The 26,949-nt window shown below is 50.0% G+C and overlaps 1 protein-coding gene across 6 annotated transcripts in view; it reads left to right on the forward strand.

Annotated features, from left to right (window-relative positions):
• Window positions 1-26,949, forward strand: part of LOC144949278 (transcription factor 12-like) — a 245,543-nt gene that overhangs the window by 19,629 nt on the left and 198,965 nt on the right. For all 6 annotated transcript variants that reach the window (XM_078879208.1, XM_078879212.1, XM_078879213.1 and 3 more), the window contains exon 3: window positions 13,295-13,367. In XM_078879208.1, coding sequence (XP_078735334.1) covers window positions 13,295-13,367 — 73 coding nt within the window. The remainder of the gene's footprint in view (window positions 1-13,294; window positions 13,368-26,949) is intronic.

A 26,949-nucleotide genomic window follows, 5' to 3' on the forward strand; every position in this document is an offset into this window, starting at 1 on the left:
CTTAATAATTCTATGGACACCATTTCATACATCAGCCCTGGTGGGTAACGTATTCGTGCTGCGCTCGGCGTGGGCTTAGGAAATATTCTGGTGGTGTCACCGAGTTATGAAAACACGTTTGAGCCCTAAAATCTGGCCTTCATGCCAAGGAGATTGCAAGCTGCCGATCCTGAAAGAGTCCTCTCACGTTCCCCTGGCTTGAAATCAGAAGGCTGGTAATGTGCTCCGGGAACTGAAATATATCTGCTAAAATTACTGTGTCCGTGGTAGGTTGTTTTCAAGTAAAAAGCCACGTTTTATACCATTAACCTCGCGATATTAAGAATATATTTAGTCTGGAAAATCCTCAACAAGTAGAAATCCTTTTTTTTTGGGAGCGTTGGGGATGTTTAGTTCATGTTTTAATAGGTGTTTTGCATTTGGGGGAAAAGGAACCCCCAACAGCTTGAGTGCCCATAGAAAACCCATGCCTCCTGAGGGGAACGGCACTTAAATGCTTACAAAATGATGTCAGGAACCCACTTGCTGTGCTTGGCGCGCGGCAGTGTTTTGCGAATCTACTTGTGCCACCGACCTCTGCCTGGAGAATGCTGGTCACAGCTGGGCACCACCGCATACGGTCCTTGTAGGAATAACACTCATCCTCTCTTTTACCCACGACCGTCTCTGCTGTGAATCGAGACACTCTGTCGGGAGGAGCCTGCTGCATCACGTGTTCGGCGAATACCTCCGTGAATATTTACGCCACCGGGGAGAAACTGGAATAGTCGAGCCGAAGTATTAATTTTATTTTAACAATTCTTGATGTCCTCGTTGCACGCCGGTGAACACAGTGGAACAATTCGGGCGTCCAGAATAAACGCCTCGTTCAGAGACCCCAAGCGCCACACCTCCTCCTCGAAGACACTGGTAGTGGAACCGTCGACCGCATCAGAACATCTAAAACATGCCGACGCGCACATCTCTTTAACAAATGTGTGGTTAAAGACGAGATACGGCGGTGCGACTGTGGTCATGCAACCCAAACTATGGACCGTATATAGCCAACGCCTTTAGTCTCTGCTCCTTTAATGCAGTTTAAACAAAACGACACCAATTGTTAACTCTCGAAGCCATCTCATGGGGGGAGCAGACCTCGACGTTGTCATTTTGCGCTCGAACATTTTGCCCTGGGCAAGGATAGTATTATAACAATCAAAAAATCTCCACTGACATTTGAGCAATCTACTCTGCAGTGCTGGCATTTACTGCAGGTGCCTTGCTGGTTGTGCCAGTGGGTGTATCACTTCACACACGCGCACCTCCGCAAAAGCTAGGGTTGCGATGCGTGTTGGCTTCACCGTTCGATTCGATCAAACGTGAACAGTTAAAATTCAAAAGTTTTTCTTTGGACAGATCCCATGAAAAATAAATGTGCATGTTTTCTCTCTCTCTCGCGTCGTAATGCCCCGTGTCTGTGGTACACTTCGTTCTCTTGTGCTGAGCTGTTGGTTGAGGTGGCGAGTGGGCGAATGGTTTGGAGGGAGGGGGGGGAGCGCCCGTGAGTGCCGCAAGTTCGTTGAGAAACATTGGCTAAACTAAATAATTGTGAAAAAGGTGATGTGGTTACGTGACTAATGGTGCCACCGATTTTCATTATAACCGGCCAACTCTTTGGCGATTATAATAAAAACACTTTGGCGCTATTGGTGCTTTAAAAAAACTATTTGTAACATATAATTCCCATTTATAAACATTGTACATTTTTAGTATAATCGCAAAACTCTGACGATATTGGCATTTTAGTAACACGATTTGTAATATCTCATGTCTATTTATTAACGTTGTATATCCTCCATTTGTATTTTTATTGCTCTTAAGTTATGGGTATTGAATGAAATGAAAACCTGTCAAAATGTCCAACGGATAACATTATCCCTCAACGTGAATTTGGCTTCACTTTGCTCAAATAAATATTAACATTTTTCAATCGTTCTACATTTTCATATAGAAGGGCCTTTTGTCTTCGGAATGAGCACTCGGCTACGAAGGGTTGAAGGCTCAAACAGATTCACTTCATATCTCAGCTGTTTGAGTATGGAAGCGGGACAGTGCAAATCACTACAGTGTTTTGTTTTTTCTCCAGATGCGGAAGGACTTTTAATTAGGCAATACTGTACTTGGGCATATCTTTTTTACGTAACGTTATTCTCAGCTTGTACATTTTATTTTCATGCAGAACCTTCCCTTTGACAATAAAAGCCAGGGAGACCACTCATGCGCGCACTGACGTACGACGACGATATGACGGATGAGACTTGTGGCAGCAATTACTGTTCATCTCAATTGTGTGCTCTGGGCATGAAGGCACAGAGCAAAACGTCGTGCAGGCTTCCTCCTGGACCCGCTCGCACGGCAAAGCCACACGTCGCACTGGAATGACTTCCAAGAATCACTTTCTCGCGTTACCCCTGCAGTGGCTGCATCTTGATGGTGACTACGGGACAGACTGCACCCTTCAGCTCTGCCGGACGTGTGTCTGTGTGTTTTTTTTTATTTAGCTGGTATTAATTTCCACGTGATAAGCCACTTCGTAGAGTTATCATTTGTGGCCAGGTCATTTCTTAAAAAGAGATACATAGCTCAGTGGGCCTTACCGGGTTTAGTTTTAGTTTATGCTCGCCATCACCTGTACCTTTTTGCTAATTATTGCCAGAAGTAGGCCGCAATCGAGCACAATTTACAACATTTTACGACGGTTAGTGAAGCCGTAAGTTACCCGGCTCAAGCCATTCCCATGACACATGAGGGTCCGTTTTATCGCAAGTCAAGGCCACCATCGTAGAGGCCACCGTGGGGCTATGCTCCCCAGTTGCTACCTTTGTTTTTCCCCTTTCCCCCAGTTTTTCGGATTTGAATATTCTCATGCCTACTTCCTGCTCAAATGTTCCTCTGGTGCTGCGACTCCAGTACTCTGGTCACTGATGCGGTCGGTTGCTCCCCTTCCCATGGCCCAGTCTCGTCGGGTGAATGGACTCTGCATGCGCAACCCAGGATGTCGGCAAGCGCTCACTTGGGGTGCTCCGATACTGGTGTCAGCCCCCCCCTCCCTCCGTCTGCTGCTCCCACACTCATTTTGTACACCAAGTCATCGCTCCTGTTAACCTACACATGCCGATAATGGTTCCAGCCACCACGTACGTATGTATGTACGTATATTGAACTTTTGCACCGTACGTAGCCAACCGTGAGAATCGGAGGGGCGGTAACCGGCCAGGTGTCGGCGGTAGTGGGAGCGGCACGCGAGCAGAAGGTTGCCAGTTCAAATCCTGGTTGTGGGTTGACTCAGCCCATTACCTTTCCGGGGGCGGTAAAATGAGAACCGCTTTGTGGGGAAGTCGACAGTGGTTGCTCCGTGCATAGACTCATCCCTGCCATAAGCACGTGGAATTTCTACCGCTTGCTCTACAGGGCTGTTAACGGGGAAATGAGCACTGCTTGTTTGAGCAGGAAATCACTTGGGCTTATGGTTTCTGTAACCATTACGTAACTCCTGCCAGGTAATTCCAAACCGAGCCAAATTTCGGTTTGGAATTACACAGTTATTGCTGACAAAACCAAAGATTTATGATGGTGAAGTTTCTGGCAATATATAGTGTCATTTTTATTTCGCGCTGTATAACAAAACCGGACTTTTCCGCATCGAAAATATTATTATTCTCTGCTGTGTTCTGCAGATAATGGTAACAGTCCAGACAAGGGGCAGCAGTGTGCAAAGCCCAGCGGTTCAGCGTCGCGCGATCTCACTCGGTCATGGTCCAGATTTCGACGTGGCCTCCTTTTTTGTTCGCTTTCCTTTCCTGAAATCCAAAGAGAGACCAGAGTTTTTAATAATTTAAATAGCTAACAGCAAATAAAAGTAAGTACTATTGGAATAGAGAGAGATGGTACACTGGGAAAAAAACAAGAGGGGAGACGGTCTGCGAACCGCTTCATGTGTGAGGCAAGGAGAAGGGGCGCAAGAGAGAAGTTTTGTGCGACGGACGGAATATGATGAGCAGCAAAAGATCTCTCCGGACAAAACGAGCGAGCGAACGAGACTGAGAAAAAGATCCTTTTGGCGGGCGCCAAGTCCCTCGCGCCACCATTTTCCTCGCACGGTGATCTCTCCACCATTTTGGGTGCCACACGCCCGCCGACCTGCCGACCGTTACGCGTTATGTCAGAAGGCTTTGAATGTTTAACCATTTGAAAAGGTGCGAATGTGCCCACATTTCTCCCCTCCTAGGTATGAAACGTATGTTGAACTTCTTCTGCACCGTACATATCCAACCGTGCCAATCGGGGGGTGCTAGGGAAGGACAGCAAACTAAGCACAACAAAAATCAGTTCTAAAGAAAACAGTTTTCAATCTTTATTTAAAAGGGCATAGCTCCAGTGGATTCCCAATATTGCAAGGAAGAGCGTTCCAGACGGCCGCATAAATGCACCTGATAGCGAGCGCGATGCCGTAACCGTCTTTGCTCGATGGCCAGCCAAAAAGGTGGCCGGCCCGCATGACACACACGTCTCTTGGACGTCTGTGAAAGGGAGCTCCATAACTCATCGGATTCCTCCAGCCGCAGTAAAGATTCTGAATCTGCCTGTGTTGAATTTGTGCGAGAGTCGTGCCGGCCGGCCGGTGCCTGAATTGTGGCGGAAGCAAAGTTTAGCGGGGAGGGGGCAGAGTCGGGACCCCCCCCCCCCCGCCTGCCTCGTGGACGGCGTGGCCTCGCCCATCCCCCTTGCCCACGCTCGCCCTGCTCCGACCCCACGTTCGCCCTGCTCCGACCCCACGCTCGGGACGTGTAATGGAACAACCGTAAGTGAGGTTAGCCAAATTTTTTTTTTTTAACAAACACTGTATATAGTTTTATTTTGTTTTGTTATTCAACCAGAGCCCGGTACAGAACGCGAATGGGGGGAGATGGAGGTACAGGCACCTCGCGAGCGACAAACCCGATGCCAGGTACCCTCGGGGTCGGGACCGAGGGAAGGTGGGTGGGCTCACTGCCCTACTACTCACATAGGAGGCGACGACCGGGAGAGTGTTATTTTTAGGGGAAGATGTATGCGTGTTTGTAGAACTTTTTTCGCACCGTACGTAGCCAACCCTGTTAATTATCGGAGGTGGGGGGGGGGGTGGCGGCTATTTTTATTTAAAACGGACTTGGCCATTTGGTTGAGCGAGGGCGGGTGAAGTCGGACTCCCGTTGTGATATCGGCGGTGCCGCGCTCTGGGTTTCTACCTCGCCGCTCCGGGATAGAATTCAACGTAAAGCGGTCATGGTGATTGATGATCCCGCACTCGATGTTCCACGCCGGTCAATCGCTTCACGGAGGTCAGCCGCCTCCTTATCGCACTCTGGAGCCTTTAGGATCAATGATTTTTTTCCAGCAGCATTTGTTTTAAGCAAACTCTGGACCGGCTTTCAACTTTATGAGTATTATCATCAGAGTCAGGCCTGTTCAATAAATGTTGCTCGCTTGTGGGACATTGCAAGCCAGAACATTCCAAAACCACCATGGGGGCCCATTCATTGCAAAACAGCAATGAAATAGATTGATGATGTGAGAGGGGCTTGGGATAGGAAGCCAAAGAAGACTCGCAAAGTTTCCATGTTTCTCACTAAAGTGTTGATGTGCGTGGCCTAAAGCCAGGAAATACAAAAAAGGGCACCTACAGAGCATCAACCCTCCAGACTCGGTGGGGTCAAGGTGAAGAAGAAAAATCGATCGTCGCCTGCTCCGCCGTGACACTTGGTACTCAGCAACGCTAAGAGATCCTTGCCCGAGACCTGATAAGTCTCCACAACGTGTGGTCACTTTGGGCCTAAATTTTTTGACGATAATCGCACCTCCAGTTAGCACTGTTGGCTAATTACGGTGTGAAAGAACTTCAACATGCATGCGTACATTCGTCATCAGGATGTGTGGTGACTGTGGCGATTCGTCCGTGTGGGCCAGGCGCGCGTGTGGCACTTTGGGAGAAGGAGTTCCCGAGTCCCTTATAGGCAGTGGGAAGTCGACGCGTTTAATTATACACCATGGAGTGCTGGTGATTGCACAGCGAGAAGAAGGCCTGGCTTAAAAACTGGCTTAAAAACCGTTCAAGTTTATTTGTTAAACCAGCTTAGAGCTCAAGAGACCAGGAGAGCATCTCATTTGTGAAACGGCGTGATTCGCCAAATTGGCTAAAGCAGAGAGAACAAAATAAAAGTGATGTCAACGACGCGCATTGCTGTACGTGATTAGCACACAGAACGGGCGCTCGACACATTTGTCGATTGCACAGCCTTAAAAGTAAATGTATATGACTGGCGACATTTTGGGCAATGGCCCTGAATAGCGCACTGAGCCTCATGTGCTATGGACACAAGCCTTGGTAGATGGTCTGGAGCCAGATGTTACATTGGTGGCATGCTGTTGTGTTTTTAACACGTGGAGGTAATCATTCATATGGATGTTGTAGTCCATTTTTTTATGGTACAGAATAAACATCGTGGTTTTTTGTCGGAGCGTTTAAATTGATTTAATATCGGGAAGTAATATATTAAAGCTGCAACGTTTAGTCAGCCGTTCAGTTGAAATATGGCTCAAGAAAAATGCTCAACGCAGATAACTGATTTTTGTGTTGAGTTACTTTCGTCCTTCCCCCTCACCTCCCGATTAGCACGGTTGACTACGTACGGTGCAAACGAAGTTCAACACAAACGTACGTTTCAGATTTCGTTTTCCGTTAAAACGGGGACAATCGTGACTGGAGCGCCAGTGCAGTGCAACAGCTGTCGTCCACCATGATGATATGGGAGGTCACTGCCACGGACGGTGTGAATTTTTTTGCAGATGGTGGCGGTGTCCATGGGCAGCGTATGCCTGCGCTCAATGCGTCACGCCACTCTGAAGTGCCTCTCGCTTGAAAGAGAGAAAGTGACCAGCGCCGTGCAGCTGGGTGATTTTCCCCTTTTTTTTCTATGTTTTTTTTTATTTTAGCAAGGGTATAAACCCTGAGCCACTTCGCACGGTTTTCCCCGCACATTGTGCGGATGTCGCCTGCGATCGCATAGACCGTCCCTTGGCGCAGAAATATTATCGTGGGCACGGTATCGTCGCGACGAAGGATTTTCTTGTCGGCCCATCGATGACGGGAAGATTTGCCGAGTGGCCGATGTCCACAAACGGCGTGATTCGTGGTTAAGAGGATTGTTGGCGAGAGGGGACGAATTACGCTCTCTCGCTGTCGAGATGAAGGATGGGTTCCGGCCCTTTGAATGTTTGCAAACGTTTTGGCTTTGCGTTTAAATAAACACGCCGGCGTTAATTGCAGGAAATGCGTTGTTTGTTTATTAATGATGGCCAATGTTTAATCTAACATTTTCAAAAGCCTTGGCTCGGTAGTTTGACTGTTTCGCGCTTTACTGGAATGAAGCGTTGTTTGCATTATTAGATGGTGTTCAGTGAACGTGCATTGGCGTGAAGGTTTTGCTTGGTTCTCTGGCAGTGCGTAGATTTCCTGCGGTGTTTGTACGTTTGTACGTTGAGCTTCTTTGCACCGTACGTAGCCACCTGTGCTCATCGGAGGTGCGCAATGGGAAGATAGACGGTGAAAAAATACCCCCTATCTTCCTGTCGTATAGTTTACACCCCCTATAGTTTCACTTTTGGCAGTGTAAATAATTTTACGCGTGAAGAACGCCGCCTTATACATTGCCTATATATTCTTGTTGTGCTACCACACTAATCGTGCTCTTTCATACGGCGCCTTGCAGAGATAAGCAACGACGTTGCTGGGACCGCCACAAACATAACGAGCCAAATTTGTCTGTCCGCTTGATGATGCTAGTTGTTATTACTGCGAAACGTCGTACTCTGATTGTCAATATTGTGGACTTGCTCTCCAACACACCGGTGTGTTGTACTAGTAACGAATTGGCACGTTCTGTGCACGTGACAAACCTTACTAATTGGCTGTGTCGGGTGGTGGCGGGTTTAATGACAGATTTATATATTTTGGGTTACGAGTTTGCCGTCCGCGTTCTTCGGCCGTCGAACGGCGCCGGCCGCGAGCCCGTTCTGATCACTCGAGTGCCGCTGATCAGTGCTTGTTGACGGGCAGCAGGTGACCATACGCGCTCTCGTCGTGGATATTCCGCTCCCCAGTCGCAAGTGGTACCGTCGTCTTCCGCTTGTGTGTGGGGGATGATGACAATGACCGCTTTCGGCTGCGCGACGGATGGCCGCTGCGGTTCTCCGGTTTCCTCCCACGGCTAAAGACGTGCCATGTAATTGGTGTTGGCCAAACATCCCCGATGCAGGAACCTCCTGAAATAGCGTGTGTGCCGAGTCGGTTTGGCTTTCGCGCGCTAAATAATGCACTTGTATTTTTGTAGCTGTCCAGAGGTGACGTCGTAGATAGCATGCTCGACCTCTGGTCGTGGGGTTGACCTGCCGCTCTGCCGCTCCTGTTGGAGTATCCGCGTGCTATCTTGCCGGGTCAGCGCGCCCCGAGCGTATTGGCGCGATATATCCCCCTCGACGTTGTTTGCCGTGATTATGCCTAGTGGCGTTGTCGACATTTAAATATCGACCGCCCCCCCCCCCTCTCCGCCCCCCCTCCCCTCCCCTCTTGAACGTTGCTATGGTTCGCTGCGCTTGGTAGATGAAGTCTGTTGCAAAGGAGACGTCACGGCGTGCGTGAAGTGAAGTCTCGCCGTATGCATACTCTTGTTGTGTGCTCTCTATTAAAACTTTTTATTTTACCAGGTATGGCCCACTGAGCTTTATAGATCTTTTTTAGAATACGACCTGGCCACAAATGATAGGTCAACGAAGTGGATTATCGTCACATGGACATTTTATAGCATCCAAATGCTCTCAACGCATGCCGATTCTAAATGTGGAGCGAAAAACCAGAGGACCACGCGAAGGGCATGGAAACTCCAGATATACAGCAGCAGGCGTCAGGGTCAGGATCGAACCCACGACCTCCTGTATACCAGGCGGGGTAGTTAACGTCTCACCACCGTGGCACCCTATATGGTTGGCTACGTACGGTGCGAAAGAAGTTCTACGCACGTACATTATGAACGCAGCTTGTGAACGTCCGTTTTGGAGAGACGAAGGCGCAGTGGGTAACACGTCTGCCTCCGCAAGACTGGGTTCGATTCCCGACACGGGCGCCTCTGTGTGTGCGTGTGTGTGCTCTCTCCTCCCCCTCAACTTCCTGCCATAGATAAAAAGTATATACAGGAATATCTCGATGTGCGTGTATTCGATAAACGAAGTTTCGGCGTAATGAAATTTTTACTTGGGATGTTTTTGTTTCCATTATTTTTCACAGACAAAAAATAAAGTTAAGGAGTAAATACCCTCGAATAAATAATGTGTTTGTCCATCTCCTGTTCTCTATGAATAAGAATAAAATTACGTTTCTGCACTGTTTAATTAACGCCAGTTTTATTTATTTATGTTAATCCCAAAGTTGAAAAATTACCTGCAGATTTTACTCAATTGGGATCGCACGCAGCAGCAACAACATCGTCCCCCCCCACCCCCCCCGGAAAAGGAGCCTTGGGACTTTGTGAGGATTTCCTGGATAAACCCGGAATCGTCACGATATAAACAATAACAACAACATGCCTTGGCAGTTTGCAAGGTCAAATGGGGATCTTCGTCTTTGTCCCCGCACATGTGTCATAAATATTAAGCCTTCAGATGAGTGTGGGGCAGCTCCTGAGTGAGCGGTGGGAATTCCACATTACTTCGATAATAAGCCAAGAATGTGTCCCGCGTGTGACGTCACTCCACATAAGGCCCACCCCCCCTCGCGTGACGTCACTGCAACAGCCCCCCCCCTCATTAATACTCATGAGCGGGTGGATTGTTACACTCCCGCAGAAGGTCGAGGCGAAAGAAATATTTGTACACAAATTCGCTTTGAATTTGACGTTTCTTTATTGAAAAAGTTACATAAAATTACTACTATGAGCCGTGAATCTGTCCCGTGTGTGACGTCACTCCACATGAGGCCTCCGTGTGACGTCACTCCATATGAGCCCCCCCCCCCCCGCGTGACATCACTCCACATGAGGCCCCCCCGCGTGACGTCACTCCACATGAGGCCCCCGCGTGACGTCACTCCACATGAGCCCCCCCCCCCCTCATTAATATTCATGAGTAGGTGGATTTTTACACTACTGCAGAGGAAAGGTCGAGCTGAATTAAATAATTGATTACACAAAGTCGCTTCAAATATTCCGTTACTAGACAGAAAGTGACGGTAAAAAATGTATCTACGCAGCACAGTGCTACATCCGTGCGTGACGTCACTCCAAAAGAGCCCCTCCCCTTCATTAATATTCATGCCCACGTAGAAATGTACACTCACGCGCAAGGTAGCGCACTCCACATGCCGCACCCCTCCCCAATAACCATTAGCGGGTGACGTCACTCCACATGGGGCAATCCCCCCCCCGTCATTAATAATCATGAGCGGTTGGATTTTTGCACTCCCGTAGAAGGTCGAGCGGAAATACATATTTGCATGCAAATTCGCTTTAAATTTGACGTTGTTTTATTGTAACAGTTAATTAAATTACTACTATATATTGTACATAATGACCAATTCTTATCGATGAATACATTTATAATTTACACGCCTCCTTCGTAATGAATATCAGAATGCAAGCACACAGATGCCACGGTGGCTAGGAGATGTTAACTACCTCGCCTGGTATACAGGAGGTCGTGGGTTTGATCCCGACCCTGACGAGTTTGCATGTGCTCCCAGTGGTGGCGTGGCTTATTAAAAAGCTAAAGTTGACTTGGAATTTTGTTTAAAAGAAGGTTCTTTCTCTGGAGGTGCCGGTGGGACCGAGTCCCCGGGTGTAATGGTATACACTTCGTAAATATAGCCTGGACGTCCGCTAATAAAGGCCCTCTCGTAAAAGCATTTCCAGTGGCCAGCATCTACAAGTCCCCGAACCTTTTTGTCCGCTCTGAGGAACGGGGAGTCACTGCAACGCGTGCTCGCGATGGGGCCCTTGTTTGTTATTCCGAGTTTCATTTCTCCTGAAGCAAGAGGGAGAGAAGGGAGAGAGAAGGGGAGAGAGCGAGAGTAGAGAGCGACCCCTCGTTTGCGGCCTCACAAGGGGTTGTTAAACACCGCCAGGGCGTAAAATCGTTACTCCCCACAGGCGCCTCGCAATTAGCTCGGACGCCCGCGATCCCCACGGGGTAACTCCGGCGACTGGGCGAAGGCGGCGTGGGGTGGGGGAGGCGGGGGAAGCCTCTTACCGTCTTGTTTAGCCACCGTGCTCCCCCTGCCTTGCTCATTTAGCACGGAGAGGGCGGTGGGGGGGGGTTGCTGACATTGCCCCAGATGGGGGGGGCCTCTTTATTCGGAGCCAAGCGGTGTCGCGTGCTTGTCCCCACGACCGCCGTTTATGTCACCGTATCGGGGGGCCCGTGTTGCTGTCTTTTTGTTTACTCGCTCACTCGATATAAACAAACCAAAAAGCATTTAGGCGGATGTACTTTTACGCGATTTCATTACCCCTAAATCTTAAGCTGCGGCTGCAAGTTTCATTAACCATCGATTAGGGGCGAGCGCTTGCTTGCCCCGAGGTCGTGCTTTGGTGGCCGCAGATGTCGCGTGTGGGTGGGTGGGGGGGGAGAGGGCCTGCGACGAAGTCTGCCGTGGAAATTTCCTTCCGCTCCGCCGAAGCCAAGGCAGAAGGGACGGTGGCGGGGCCTGCTTCTGGGAAAGGAGCCGACCTCGGCTTGAATTGAAATGACAAATTACCGCTATTATAACCGAAAGTGACAAATTGCAAATGCGTAATTTTAACGTGAGATAATGAATATCAATGAATTTTTGCCACGAGCATGTGTGATTAATGCAGACTTTGCCTTGCAAAGGTATACATTTTCGTGTTTAAACATCTTAACACCTGTTTCATTGCCAGAAAGGGTAAAACCTATTCTTATAAATTTTCATCACTTTATGAAGTTATTGCTTTTAATGTAGAGCTTGTTCTGGGTCGAGTGGGACCAACGGCGCGCAATGTCTAGCCTCGTTCAGTTGGCACAGTTGGTTACGTGCGGCGCGAAAGAAGTTCAACGCACGTACATACGACGGCCTTGACTGAAGCCAGGATCTCAGCGGCGTCGTCCAAAGTGATAAGGACAGAAAAAGAACGTTGGTGCGTCCTCGGGTTGTGAGATAATTTTTTATTTTTCGCTCGCGCACACGTGTGTTTGAGGAGTTTTAAACACGTCCATTCTTTTTTACACAACTTAATCCCGCTTCTGCCGAAAATGTAAACAGTTGGTGCAATTTGCGTGTCAGCCGCGTTCTGGGCACTGCTTATTGGAATTCAAGTTGCACTTAACAAAGGGGTTTTACAACAATTTGGCGTCAAAAGTATCAACATACTGACAAACTTTCAAATGGGGGGCTAAGATCAATAAAATAAAGATGGGGCTTTGGATCTTCATTTGAAAGGAATGAACGAATGAATGCGCCTCAAGAGGCAAAGAATGATCGACTGCCACGTCGAATAAAAGCCGATGTCTCCTCCCGGCGCTCGCAGACATGCCGTACCGCTTCCCACGCAGAGCCTCACTCTTTCCATGACAACCGAACTTATCCATGTCCAGGGCCTTGCCTCGGAGATGAGACCGAGATCCCAAGATGTATTATTGAGTCAGGATTTTTCGAGAGGTATCAAAACAACGTTTCCTGAAGGGGACGTGAAAATCTTGCTTGGGAAGCGCTGTGGAGCAATTTTATGTTCCTGACACTTGGTTCGGAATCCAGCAGCAGAGTCTTCGTTTTTTTTTGTTAAGCCAAGTTCGTTGATAGCACTGCGTGCGTGCTGAGACTCGTACAGTCAAGGCTCGGGTAGGCGCTGTAAGGAATGGGGGGGGGGTAGGGAACCCGGCCGACGTTACTCTCGTGCGAGGTGACGTTTTGTGGCAATGTCACGACCCCAAATCGCAGATATGAAATGTTTCCTTGGGGGTGCAGCGGTTTGGTGTCCATCAGCGCCGGCGCCTTCTCGACTGCCTGACCCTGGCTCCCCCCCCGCACTTCCCTCCCCCCCCCCCCGTTCTCAACTCCGGATTGGCGGGAGTTGAGAACGATGTGAAAGGCGCTCGCGCGTGTGAAAATGCACTGCTTGAGCCGATTGAAATAGTAAGACTGACTGGGGACGAAAAAACATGGAACGTAATTAAACCCGTCCCTGCGCGCGTGCCCTCCCTGTCTCCGCAGATGTTCTCTCCGCCGGTGAACTCGGGGAAGACTCGCCCAACCACCCTTGCGAGCAGCCAGTTCGCCGGAGCGGGTAGGTTCTCGCGTGCGTGACGGCGGTGTTTCCAAAACGCCGTGCTTATAAACCCACGCTTCGTTTGCGTGAGAGAGTAACCGCGTGTAATATACGTTTGGTATTCATGCCATCCTTACGGGGTCACGGTTATCACGAAGGAAGGTGCTGCGTCACACAGACACGGTCTGCAGTTTGTTCCGCATTCGGGGCGTTGTCGCTCCGCGTAATCCCATTTTTTAGTTCACTTTGCAGCGTAGTTTTTCGAGTTCGGCTATATTTGGGACCACGACGGCGGCGGCACGCATATGGAGCCGCTCTTTTCTAATGCCGTCGCGGGGTCGTTCACGTCCACCGCGAAGCAGATGGCACTTATTCCCCGGTTTGTTGTCCTTCCCCCGCACCACCGATTCGCACAGTTGGCTATGTACGGTGCGAAAGAAGTTCAACATACGCACATATTTATACAATACACCCGCAGTAATAACCGGGGCCGCCTGCCGGATCCGAACCCCGAGCCTCTGCTACAAGCGGTGATTGTGTTGTTGCTGCTGCCTCTAGGCCACGTGTGCTCCCACCAATGCTGGCGACGTATCCGTGCGTTGACTTTTCTGTGCTTTGAGGTTCCTGCCAGGGTTGCAACGACAAAAAAATGCATCGAAATGGGAAAAACACTCCCGTTGACGGCAGAGTGCATCTTTTCTCATTCGGTTATGGTCACCAAGGGTTGCGGGACGCTATGTGATAACGTAACAATTTTGAGTTCTGTTATAAAAAAAAATCTAGGTGAACGTTTTCAATTATAAAGGAAGACCTCTCAAGTTTGATACTTGAAAAGCCGTATCATGGCAATGTATACAAATCAAGAGGCAAAAATTCAGCTCTTTACGTGCGTGTATGTAACTGGTTATACAAAGTAGGGAGCTGTAGTGCAGCCTTTAGCACGTTGGGGTACGAACCCCGCTCTCGGCCAACACCGGTGACGATTATCAGAACCGCTACAGGAGCGTTTCAGCCTCAAATGAGTACCTGGTGTGATGTGTAAACATCGCTGCTTGGTAGACGAAGGCTGTCGTACAATTAACTCGTTGCTACTCAGCCATGTGCACGCGTACACGCGAACATACAAGCGCAAGGCGTACGCACAAATGTACAAGCGCACGCGCGCACGCAAATGTATAAATACGCGCACTCGCAAACGTATAAGTAGATACACGCACAAATGTACAAGTACCCGTACGCACAAATGTACAAGCGTACGCGCAAACGTATAAGCGGACACATACGCGCAAGCATTCAAATGGTCTCTCTTCTCATGTCGGTTCACACGTACATCACTGTGAGACAATAACACACACACACACAACAGCTCGCGCACCGTTGACACGCACACCTAATACTGCAGGTTGGGCGGGTGTTGTCCGTGAGCGACCATAACTTGGCGAGAGGCGGGGTGCGGTGGTTGAAACGCTCCCGTGATCTCGGCCGCCCTTGTCTTCAACCCCTGGCCACGCACACACCCTGCTGGCTTTTCTGAGAGCCGTGTAGCTCAGCGGTGGCTCGGTCCGAGGCGTTTGAGCCGCTCGGTCGCTTCCTATAGACGCAAGGAGACGCTCAGCCGTGGCTCTCGGCTTGGGGGTGATCCTGAGCACAGCGGGAATCGTGCTCGGAGCTGGCTCGGCGAATGCACGGCTTTGGGCTGAGCCGTTCATAAGAATACGGGCCTGGATCTTCCCCAGGCCCCTCCTCTCACAGGGTCAGCTCGGCACGAAAAACCGGACACCTGGTGTTGTGCCAACACCAGCAATGGGGAAATAAAGTTGGTCTTAATAGGTGCTCGTTAACAATCACATACCACAATCAAATCTGTCCGTCGGAAAAATTGTCAGAGCCGCACAGAAAACGCCCATATGGCGCAATGAAGCGTTTGACAATATCGGAGCGCGCGGGTCCATTACAAGTGGAATCTGTCCCCACCCTCCAGCGTGTGCATACTTTCCCGCTCCGAACACAAACAAAGCCCGCATAGCCGAGGCCCCGGCGGCCCATCTGCTGAAGCAAACGTCCAGCGCTTGAATAAACGCGACGTAGATCACTGTCTTTTTTGCGTGCCGCAGCTCGACACATGGCACGTCCGAGATGCGTGTGTGTGTCCCAGATGAGTGTGTGTCCCAGATGAGTGTGTGTGCGTGTGTCCCAGATGCGTGTGTGTGCGCGTGTGTCCGAGATGCGTGTGTGTGTGCGTGTGTCCGAGATGCATGTGTGTGCGCATGTGTCCGAGATGCGTGTGTGTGTGCGAGTGTCCGAGATGCGTGTGTGTGTCCCAGATGAGTGTGTGTCCCAGATGAGTGTGTGTGCGTGTCCCAGATGCGTGTGTGTGCGCGTGTGTCCGAGATGCGTGTGTGTGTGCGTGTGTCCGAGATGCATGTGTGTGCGCATGTGTCCGAGATGCGTGTGTGTGTGCGAGTGTCCGAGATGCGTGTGTGTGTCCCAGATGAGTGTGTGTCCCAGATGAGTGTGTGTGCGTGTGTCCCAGATGCGTGTGTGTGCACGTGTGTCCGAGATGCGTGTACGCTTTGCTTACGTCGTGGTCGTTTTACGTGAAACAAAGGGAGGGGTGTAATTTTTGTCCCTTTTATCCGTCGGTATGCAAGGAAAAGACGAGGCTGCATTGGGCACTCCCCTAAGGTCTAGGTTAGTAGGAGGAGACAAGGCAAAGTAGTTTTTTTACCAGCGTCTTATGATATTATTTCGTTCCAGCCTCCGTCAGTTGCCCATCTTTTGGGGTAAAGCTGCACGGTGCCCCCTTTGACCCCCCCTACTCCACCCTGGTGGATTGATGTCACCATGGTGAAGCCCTCCGTTACTAATGGGCAGTTACGGGAGGATCCATCCGTTGGACTGGTGCACGATGGCTCCAGGACGCACACTGTCCGCTCTCTACCCCTGTCCCCAGGTGCTTGCCTTTGTTAACATCGAGTCTGATTAACGCAGAGGATATTGTGAATGCGCTCGTGGGGTGCCCCATTGATATTCACCAGGCATAAATAACTTCTCTTTATGGACCTTCCCCAAAAACTCACGTGCTTCCAATAAAAAACCATTTTGACTGCTGTTTTTTGGCAGGAGGGGACTCGCAGATTTCCCATCACCCTGCCCCCCCTCCCACCCACCCACCCTCCCACCTACCCCTGCATACTTCTCTCCCCAACAGCGCGCGTTGCCTACCTATCGTATGATTTTCAAAAATTGGCGCGCTGGTCACGCGCCAGGATCTCGTATTTGGTAGAGTCGTGGAAAAGCTACCGCCGAGGGCCCGAGAATCTGAATAAGCCAAATGATTGGAGTGAAACTTTTGGTTTGGGTTTTATTTCGACTTCGATTCTCGTTTCCCATCCCGGGGGGGGGGGGGGGCGGGAGGGGGAAGGCCGTCGTAGACAACGGTTTGGTTACCGGGGAAGGTTCTCGTTAGCGGGGTGGGCCGCGAGAGAAGGTCTTCCGTCAGCCGCCCACAAATTCTCAAATCATTCGCATCGACTGCCACGTTCCTAAGATTTCCGATGGCGTTTGGACATCTCGACACAACACCTGTTTCATTGCCCGAAAGGTTAACACCTATTCTTATTTTTCTTCATTGCAACCGTTTGAGCGGCTGCACAGGAATAGTTCTGCGGAAAAACGCGCAACGGATTAGCTGCCCTTCTCTGCAGATTTCCAGATTTTCATGGCCACATTTGCTTGTTGGGGAAGAAAATAATTCTATGTATGTTCCGAATTATAGTTCTGTTTAATGCACGTTGAGGATTGTTTTCACACGGTTTCTGATAACACCCATCGCTCGAATTCATTGCATTCATTTATTGTGAGGTTTTGTGAAATGAATTGACGATTACAGCCGTGCTAATTTATTTAAACATGTGCCCTTTCATCTCAAAACGTGCAATCATGAGCCAGCGATCACAAACAGACTGCAATCAAGTCAGGAGACGGGATGTTACGTACGTAGCCAACCGCTTCAATCGGAGGCGCGGGAAAAGGAAAAACAAACTAAACGCACAAAAAGCAGTTCTAAAGGAATGAGTTGTCAATCTAGATAATTAAATGAGCTTCCAGTTTAGGATGGCCTCTGTGTGCGCCCCACAATCACCGTTGGTCACCCCACGATAGCCGGGCACGACGCGAGCGCGTAACAACGCTCCCCCCGGCGTGAAAAACGAGGGGGGGGGGGCGAAATAGGAACGGGTTCGAAAATTGCAGCCGTCGGAATCGCGGTCGCCCATCGGAATGAATTACGCGACTTATTCTGTCTCCCCGCTCTAATTAGGGGCTCTTGTGCGGTAAATTACTCTCGCTGCACGCAATTCGCACGCACGCGGAGCGCCGTCGGGGATAATGTTCTTTGCCGAATTGCCTCCTAATTCACTATTTATCTAATCTGGTGCTGACAAAGTAGAGACATGCTGATTAGAGGAATTGTGTTATGCGCACCGTGTATATACAATGCGCTATTGGGGTGTTAGCATGTTTGTGTGTGTGTGTGTGCGCGCGTGTGAATGTGGGGAGCGGTAGTGCAGCAGGAAGAACCCGGTGCCCCGAGTTCGAATCCCGCTCGCAACCGACACCAGTGAGGATTATTTGAACCGGTCTTGGGCCTCTCCTAGGTCGACTCGGCCTCAAATGAGTACCTGGTACGGTGTTGTGTGCGCGTAATACAGGTGTATAAAGCTTGTGGACGGTGCAACGAAGTGCAGCAAAACCCATTGATCTGCACGCCCTCCATCTCCAACTGGCACGGACAGTGTGGGGGGAGGTAGAGTTAAAATGTCCCTCACATTGCGTGCCAGCCAGTCCCAGTTTAGTTAAAGGTGCAGCCCTGCAATTGTTTGCTCATGCTGCTGGTGATGGAAGGGCCTCCATTAGAGGAACCTCCAGAGAAACCCTTCGTAGGGTATATTCAGCCTAACACAAACAATCAAGGGTCACGATGCCAATTGCGTCCGGTTTTCCCGATTAATCCAGCCGGCGAAACTTTGAACGCCCTCGGTCCCAGTTTTTACAGATCACGGTCGAGCGCAAAGAGCAGCAGAGAGCCGCGGTTAAAAAAAATTACCTTGTTTGTGCGCGACGTTAATAAAGCAGCCGCCCCCCCCCCCCCCTTCAAATCTTTAAATCGCTTGATACCCACGAGTGGATCGGCTGCCGGGGGGAGGGGAGAGGGGGGAGCGAACTAGCAATGTTCTGACACGTCCGCACAACTGCTGGAAGCGCCGATTTGGGGGCGGTCGCACTGCCCTCGGCCGGAACTGCTGCCCCGTTTTTTGCCGTGAAGTCGCAACGGCGACGCGGAGACATCCTGTTGCCGCGAGACGGCGACGATTCCCTCGGGGAGCCGACAGAGTTGGTCTCCTGCACCCTGATCGGGGTGGAATAACCGCTGCTAAAACTATTTTTTATTTGACCAGATAAGGCCCCACTGAGCTACGTAGCTCTTATTCAGAAGCGACCTGGCCATCACATATGATAGCGCAACAAAGTGGCTTAGCGTATGGACATTTCTCACAGCCAAATACTAATTTTTCTAAATTTGGAGGGACCCAGAGAAAAATCTACTCAACCACGGGGAGAACAGGCAAACTCCAAATATACAGCAGCAGGCGTCAGGGTCGGTATCGAACCCACGATCTCCTGCATACCAGACGAGGTATTTAACATCTCGTCAGCCTGGCGCTGCTGCTGGTACCGCTTCTACCAAACAGATTTTCTGTGTCCTCGTTTTCAACTGCGATTTCAGGCGATGACTCATCCTAATGGTCACGTGCAGTACACGTTGGCTGGCGGTGCCGTTGCTTCCTCTTCATCATATTCTTAGGTGAGCCACAGGAATACAATTGAATTGGGGTGTTACTCACGGTGACATTAACAGCGCGTTGTGGCTTGCGAGGAGACGCACGCCCAATACCTAGAATACTCTGTAATATAATCAGAATAACAACATCAAGATCACCAAACAACGTAACTACGTTGACCACCTCCCGAGTCTCGGGAAACATTATCTTGAGGTTAGCTATCGAGGCATTGACTATTGGGAGAATGTTTTTGTACCGTACTTATGTCTTGAGAACCCTGAGTGCCCAGAGTCTCATACCTGTCAACCCCTTATCAGTGCCCTACCTTATTACAGACAAAGTCAGGCCTTATTGGTCACCCCGTGCCCTTATAAATCTCAACGTTCATCCTACAAAGTCCCATCACAAGGGAGAAGCGCAAACAAATATCTTGATTTAACACGTAGGCTTTCGCGACCAATATTATTCATAATGTAGGTTTTTGGGTCAGATCGCGTTATTTATAAATGTGTCGTAACCCTCCTCCACCCGACACGGCCAATCAGTAAAAAATGTGTCACGTTTTTCAAAGGACAAAATAATTAACTTTTTTAGCCCACCGGTGTGTTGAAGAGAGAATCGACAGCATTATAAAATGCATTAAATAAATACAATTACAATTCCTTATAAGGGTAACAAATACCAATGAATAACAATTGAATGATTACCAATCTATATAATTACAATACCCTCCCCCTCTTTGCCTCGAATCACTGCACCAGATTGAATTAAATGGTGACGTCACCCTGCTGCTGCTCTTTTTAAGACCGGAGCAACAGGAGAGCTTCACCATTCTTGCGCGATGAAGCTGATTGTAATTACCAGCGAAACGTCGTACTGCTCCAATTTTAAAATGCTGTTGATTCTCTCTTCAGCACACCGGTGGGCTAAAGAAGTGAATTATTTTGTCCTTTGATAACGTGACACATTTTTTACTGATTGGCTGTGTCGGGTGGTGGAGGGTTACGACACATTTATAAATAACGCGATCTGACCCAAAAACCTATATTATGAAATATCTTGATTTGAAACAAATAGACAAAACATTTTTTTGCCCGTATTGAAACCGCTGTACACCGTGCGGACCTGAAAAAAACTCAATTTCCCTGTGCAACAATACAGGGTGAACCGTATGGGTTGACGACAGCGATGGAGAATGCACACGGGTCCCTGGGGAAGAGTCAGCACTTGTGCCAGATAGCTCGCTCGCGTACCCACTTTCTGTGTACTGCCCTCTGCAGTTACCTCTTTGCCCAGCTAGTGTCTCGGAACGGGTGTATTCCTCTGCCGATCCGCCAACCCTACCACCCCTTCCCTCCGTTCGCCGGATTACAGGTGTGTGCTTGGCGTTTACCGCACCTGGTAACACCGGGCTGTGTGGCTCTGGGTTCTGAAAACTGCTCGAGGGATGTTGTGAGATTGGTGAGCTTTGAGCACGAAAACCCGCTTACCGTAAGGTGTTGAATGCCCCGGCTTTGCATCTTATAGCAAAGTAACGGCTCAAGTGAAGGCACGGTCCCATAGAAACTGGATCTAGTTCTTTATGGCTCTTTGTATATAGATATACGCGGGGCGCAAAGATATTGCGCACGCGTGACGTTGTTGGGACGCATAAAAGTTTACGCTTAATTTTCAACTCCAGTAATCCATCACGATTATGGATGCTGCTGCACATAATCTGATCACTTTTAGCTTTTTAGGTTGCTATTTCATCATTATAATCTTTGCCGCTAGATTACCGGTTCTTTTTTTTGTTGCAGATGAAAGACATTGACGCACTGAGTCTGTACAGTGGAACCATGCATACCACACACGCACACACACGCACGCACGCACGCACACATGCTTGCATGTACCACTTGGTAAGTGCGCTTCTTTTAAGCTCTACTTTGAAGCCTCCTGACTGCAAAGTTCTCCACCATCTGATAAAGAATGACTCTACAATCAGGCGCTAGGCCTGCCATGACAGGCTAAGCAATGAGTCACCTAATGTGTCCGTCTGCACTGCTTGGCTGGACGGGAGATAACTTTGTTTACGTATTAGTGCACTCATAGATGGCAGTGACCGCCACGTGCAAATATTGTCCCAATTGTCAGGATGAGGATTTTCTAAAGCATTCCAAATGAAGGTTTGTGGAAGTGTTTATGCATTAGCTGTGTTTGTCTGTCTATGCGTGCGTGCGTCCGTCTGTAACACGTGGTGGGGGGGGAAGGGGGGGGAGAAACTATAACGCGCGTAAACACGGTCCAATATCGAGCGAAACATTCGTATCAAGTGCCGTTGCTGTTAGCGATTCGCCCTGTAGAAATCTGGCGGCAATTGATCAAAGGCTGAGCAAAAACTTGGGGACGCATACGAGCGGCGCTTTAAAGGAATGTTTGGAAATACGCAAGCGTGCTTCGCCCTTGACAGCTGATACCCGTCGGCTTCCATCCCGATATTATTCAGCGCTTCTTCTGGTGATCCCAAAACTAGCAGAAGTAGTGCAACGTGATAATGTTGCGTTACTCATTACAATGTAACAAAAAAAACATGATTTTGAGGCCCTATTGTTGTTTGGATATCCAGTACTATATTAATGAATTTTGGCCGGGGGTGACACTAGTTTTGGACTGTAGTATTGCTTTGCTGCTGTGACGTTTTGAAAAGACATTAGACTCTCGATTATCTGCGTGCGGTTTATCCCCTTGGAGATTTTGACATGAATTAATAACTCGTGGATTTTCTCTTAAGCCCAGATTAATGATCTAAAAAGAGTTATACATTGTTATTCTTGGAAATGTTCATGACAAGTCACATGCTTAAAGCGAACACATATTTTGCATCCGGTTAATCAGAAACCCACGTGATCGCCTCTACAGTACAGTTGTTGCATATATTTACAACAGCGGGTGGAGTTTGATTAATTTTGATTGGCGTGGGACCCTGCTATCACCCACTCAGTGCTCGGAGTGTTCTGCGCGGGAGCAGGAAAGTGTTATCATATTCGTGACTTTTGTCATAGAGATTAGTGGAAAATGGATATTTTTGGATTATCCGCGATTGCGAATTAACCGTGGTCATTCTCCCCGTGATTAGCGTGGATAATCGAGAGTGGACTGTTGCTTGGAGCATGCCTTCTCTTGGGACTGAAATGCATGGTTGGGCCTTCCTCTCAGTGTTTGCGTGCCCTTTGAGATGGTCTCGTCTTTGGCATCCAACAAATTATTGATTAAAAGCGATTGCAGTCACTCGTTTGAGATAGGCGCGTTTACAATTTTACGACAGCGATGTGCGAATTTTCATCTGGGAGCTATTGGCCACAAATGGCACCGAGCGCGATAATGCAAACAAAGTCGTGGCCCAAATGAGAAATGGCAATCGGTTCTTGGGTGGAGGCCGTGAACTCCCATATCGTGTCGACTCGACGATTCGCAGGGCGCGGGGGGGGGGGTTGGGGGGGGGCGCGCGGGGGTGGGGGTTGGGGGGGGGGCGGGGGGTGGTTGCGTGCCAGCCAATCGGCACAGCCGCGCGCTCGTTTCTTGCAGCCTTCACGCCGGAGCTCACGGAGGGTTCCCGCGTTCCGCCGACCGACCACGGAGAACGCCGCCGCCGCCGCCACCGCAGCGTATAGACCTTCTAAACCCAACCCTCTCCCTTCTGGTCTTATGGCGGCAAGCCCCCACGAAGAACCCTAAATGGGCAGTGAGCGTGCCGATAAGATCAGCCCTGGGGGGCGGTGGGGTGGGTGGGGAGCCGGCCGTCACGCCAGGGTGACTGCACACTCCCTGGCTCGTTCCTCTCTTTGTGTGTGTGCGCAGTGTTTTTTTCCGCTAAATTTGCAGCATTTCAAGCGGAACGTGGCCAACCGTCCAGGCACACTCCCCCCCCCCGTCTGTTGCTGGGGTGGGGGGTGGGGGGGTAGGGGGGGCGACTGAGCCTCCTCGCTCTCTGCGCTCGGTATCCGTTTTCTCGCCGTGATCCAACGCAATGAGCCACCCACGCGTCCTGTCGCAATTTTTGGGCCTTCCGAGTGGCGTCAAAATACGAACGAGGAGCTGCGCGAGCTCTGCAGACGACAGACGCTTTAGGGCAGCGGTTCTTCTTAACCTTTACTGCAGCCTTGCCACCCCCTTTGGTTCTCAATCATGATTTTTTTTTATAATGTTAACAAACACGTAGGGTTTGTTGAAACAAAGTAAGTTGTCGTAGTAGGTTTTTACCCTTTAAACTGGTACAAGACTGACACCTTTATACAAGGCATCATGTTTGCAATAACCGCAACACAAGCAGTCAAAATGTCCAACACCAATGGAGACTAGGCTCTAATGAAAGCTGTCTCGGATGTGGACCAATCAACTTCAAGGACAGTGCATATCATTACCATTATCAGAGTTGTTTCTTTTTGTTTGCATTTTGACTGCTTGTGTTGCGGTTATTGCAAACATGATGCCTTGTATAAAGGTGTCAGTTTTGTACCAGTTTAAAGGGTAAAAACCTACTACTATATTTTGCCACTGGTAAAGGAGGTCTCATAGTGTAAAAGTAAGTTGTCCTTACGTGCCCGTGCTTAAATTGTGCTTTCGATGATTTTTACCTTCCAAAGAAAACCTCTCCATATCCCACACTCCCAGAAAGGGCATCTCGCACCCACTGCTGTAGAGAGTAGTGCAATGGACGCTCTACGGATGTGGACCGGCGGGGGTTTCCCAGTGAGGGTAGCTAGCGAGTAAGTCAATACACACGCGGTGCGGTATAATAATAGCAGCGCGATAAACAGCGCAGAGTACAAATGCGTGCTCGTACTCTGCGCCATTTAAACCCGTAGGTGCACGTGCAAGAGTACGCGTGAAGAACGGCGCAGAACTTTTATTTTGGCCTTGCTTGCTCTGGTGGCGAAACGTGTAGGGCGGCAACGGTGGTGGTGCGGTGGTAACGCTCGTGCCTCGCAGAAAGGCGGGCGTGGGGTTCGATCCCTGACCGGGGCGCTCGCCTTACTGTGTGGAGCTTGTGCGCTCTCCCCAGAATCTGCATGGCTTTCCTCCGGCTTCGGAGCGGTTTCCTCTCACAGCTGAAAAACAACACCCACGCACAGCGCCAAACCATGCGATTCTAAAAGGTTACCTGCATATTTACTCAATCGGGATCGCACGCAGCAGCAACGTTGCCTCCTGCTGCGAAAAACATGGCAGGACCCCCCCCAGCTCCTCCCCTGGACCCCCCCCCCCAGGCCTTCCTGGATAAACAAGCAGAACAATAAAATATAATCAGAGCTTCCTCTTTACGCATCAAGCGGGGGACCCCCTTGTTGCGCGCCTGCAAGGGGGAAGCGCGCACTCACGAGACGTTTCGGCAGATTCTATTAGACGCGGTTCGTGCGCTGCCCGTGGTGTGCCACGGCTAAAGGCACAATCTTCGTATGTACGTTTCGACTTCTTTCGCACTGCACGTAGCCGAGCGCGCGTATCGGAGGTGCGATAGTAGTAGGCGCGTTAGTCTCCCAAATTGTGTCCGCGCAGCCCTTTATCCAGCCTTGACTTGGCTTAAGGGGGTGTCGGTCGTACGGCCATTGCACTGTGAGCAGTACAAGCGGGCTTGGGAAAGGAAGAACGCTCGACGGGATGGTGGACAATGCGAGTGATCGAAGGTTCAGCCAGAGTACAGAACGGACCAAAATAGAGCAATGAAATCACTAAGCGGCAATTATGTCACCACAGCGCTTGTGCCAAGCTAGTCCACGTGAATTGCCGAAGGCTCGCTGCTGGCAGGAGGTCACGGCACAGACCCAGGTGCCATGGGTAGACAGACCAAGATGACTGGAAGATGCACCACCGCCAGGACTCCCAACTTCGCCAGTTTGCTGCATTGCAATCGCCCGGCACCCCTCCAAAGGTGACTGCCCCCAATTGCCCAGGAGCATCATTCATGAGCCTCCTCTCTATACAAAGACGCCCCGTGTGGCCTTAACAGACTGTAGGGGCAAGTGCTGTTAGCGAGCACCTATAAAGGCCTGGAACGGTACACGAGGGGGTGGGTGGCCAGCACCACTCCCGACCGCCTTTGTCTCCCCAGTGGCGATGTTTACACACCGCACCAGGTACTCATTTCAGGCTGAGTCGACCTCGGGGAGGCCCAGGACCGGTTCAGATAATCGTCACTGGTGTTGGCTGTCAGTGGGAATTGAACCGAGGTTCATAGCGCAGCGCGCTAACCGCTACACTACCGCTCCTCTATATATACACACACACAAGCGTGCACACAAAGACAAATGCTGCCTTCTGTGGATTATAAACGGCACTTCCCCCTACCCCCCTCTCACCCTTTATTTTTTAAGCAAAAGGTGGGGGCGTCTATTATATCCGGTAGGTGTGTAATGTTATAGGCCTTCAACAGTGGTTAAACCATGGCCGATGGTGGTCTTGAATTGTGATCCGTTACTGGCGTTACTTCATTTTACTTTGGCATTTGAAAGGATTTTATTTCATTTTTGGCATTGTAGGTCACGGCCACCCTGGATCACAATTCAAGATCACCATCGGCCATGATCTCTCCACTGTTGGATGAAGGCCTATAAAGTCACACGCACAAATGCCGAACTACCTCCGCCAAACACGACGCACGTTCAAGTGTCATGCTTTCGCCCCCTGCTCAACCGAACTCTGATCCCCATTTGGCAGCAGAGGTGGGGGGAGCTGATGGTAGGAATGACGCGATGCCGTGATGGCCACCGTTCCTTTCACGGGGGGATGACCAACGTGTGTCATGCCCACTTCTTCGCCGGCCTTGGAGCGCTACTCGCTTCGAGACTCCGCTCCTGACCGGGATTTGAACTCCCGTCTTGGTCGCGAGACGGAGCGCTCTAACCACGGCGGCCAACCGGCCACACCGCGGCATGTGTGGCAAAGGTGTGACGTGTGTGTGCGTGTGTGTTCTGTGACTATTCAAAGACCACCAGAAGTCTGCTATCGAAAAATGTGCGTACGAGCGTTGTTATATTTTATAGTGGCGCTCCCCACGGTGTGTTGCGTTCACGAAAGTTCCGCCGGATCGATCTCCCAGCGCCGAGCGGTTTAAACAATGGAGCGAGTTTCTTAAAAGAGAAATGTGGCTTGCGGGCCTCCCCGTTGGAAACGATGCTTTGCCTTGCCCCCATGCAATTGCCTGAGGTTTGCGACACCAGGTGTTGAGAAAGAGAGAGTGTGTGTGTCTACTCTTTTATAGTGATAGTTAAAAGAAAAAAAACTCCCACCGCTTTTCATATCCCTGTTGTGTAAACAGGGGCAACGCCTTGTGTGTACAGGTACATTTCGACATTGAATTTTGTCAGAACACAGCTGTACCGGGTGCATTCCCCACACCCCCCACAGCAAGTCTAAACGCACGTTGCCATATAGTGCGAGGGTAACGCATTCAAGATCTTTTTCTAAAGTCGAGGCGGCCGGGTGGGTCAGAGTTCAGGGCGTTGGGCTCGTATCGCTGAGAATCTTGGGTTCGAATCCGTCAGTCGCCCGCTCATTCAACCGGGTTCTCAAGTGTGGCGAGTTGATGGTCGCAGCCTGGACGTTGGTGCCTACCTACACACACAAAACACAAATGTATGTGGATTTGGCCAAGTTTTAGCTCCGGGAATTAAGAAGATGAGCTTGAACGTCATGCGATCATCTCAGAGTGGAGCGCGTGGGCAAGTGCTTCACCTGCTGTCCTCATCACATGATGCCGATCGCACACATGGGATAGA

The sequence above is a fragment of the Lampetra fluviatilis genome, chromosome 53 (genome assembly GCF_964198595.1).
Source record: "Lampetra fluviatilis chromosome 53, kcLamFluv1.1, whole genome shotgun sequence".
Lineage (NCBI taxonomy): Eukaryota > Metazoa > Chordata > Hyperoartia > Petromyzontiformes > Petromyzontidae > Lampetra > Lampetra fluviatilis.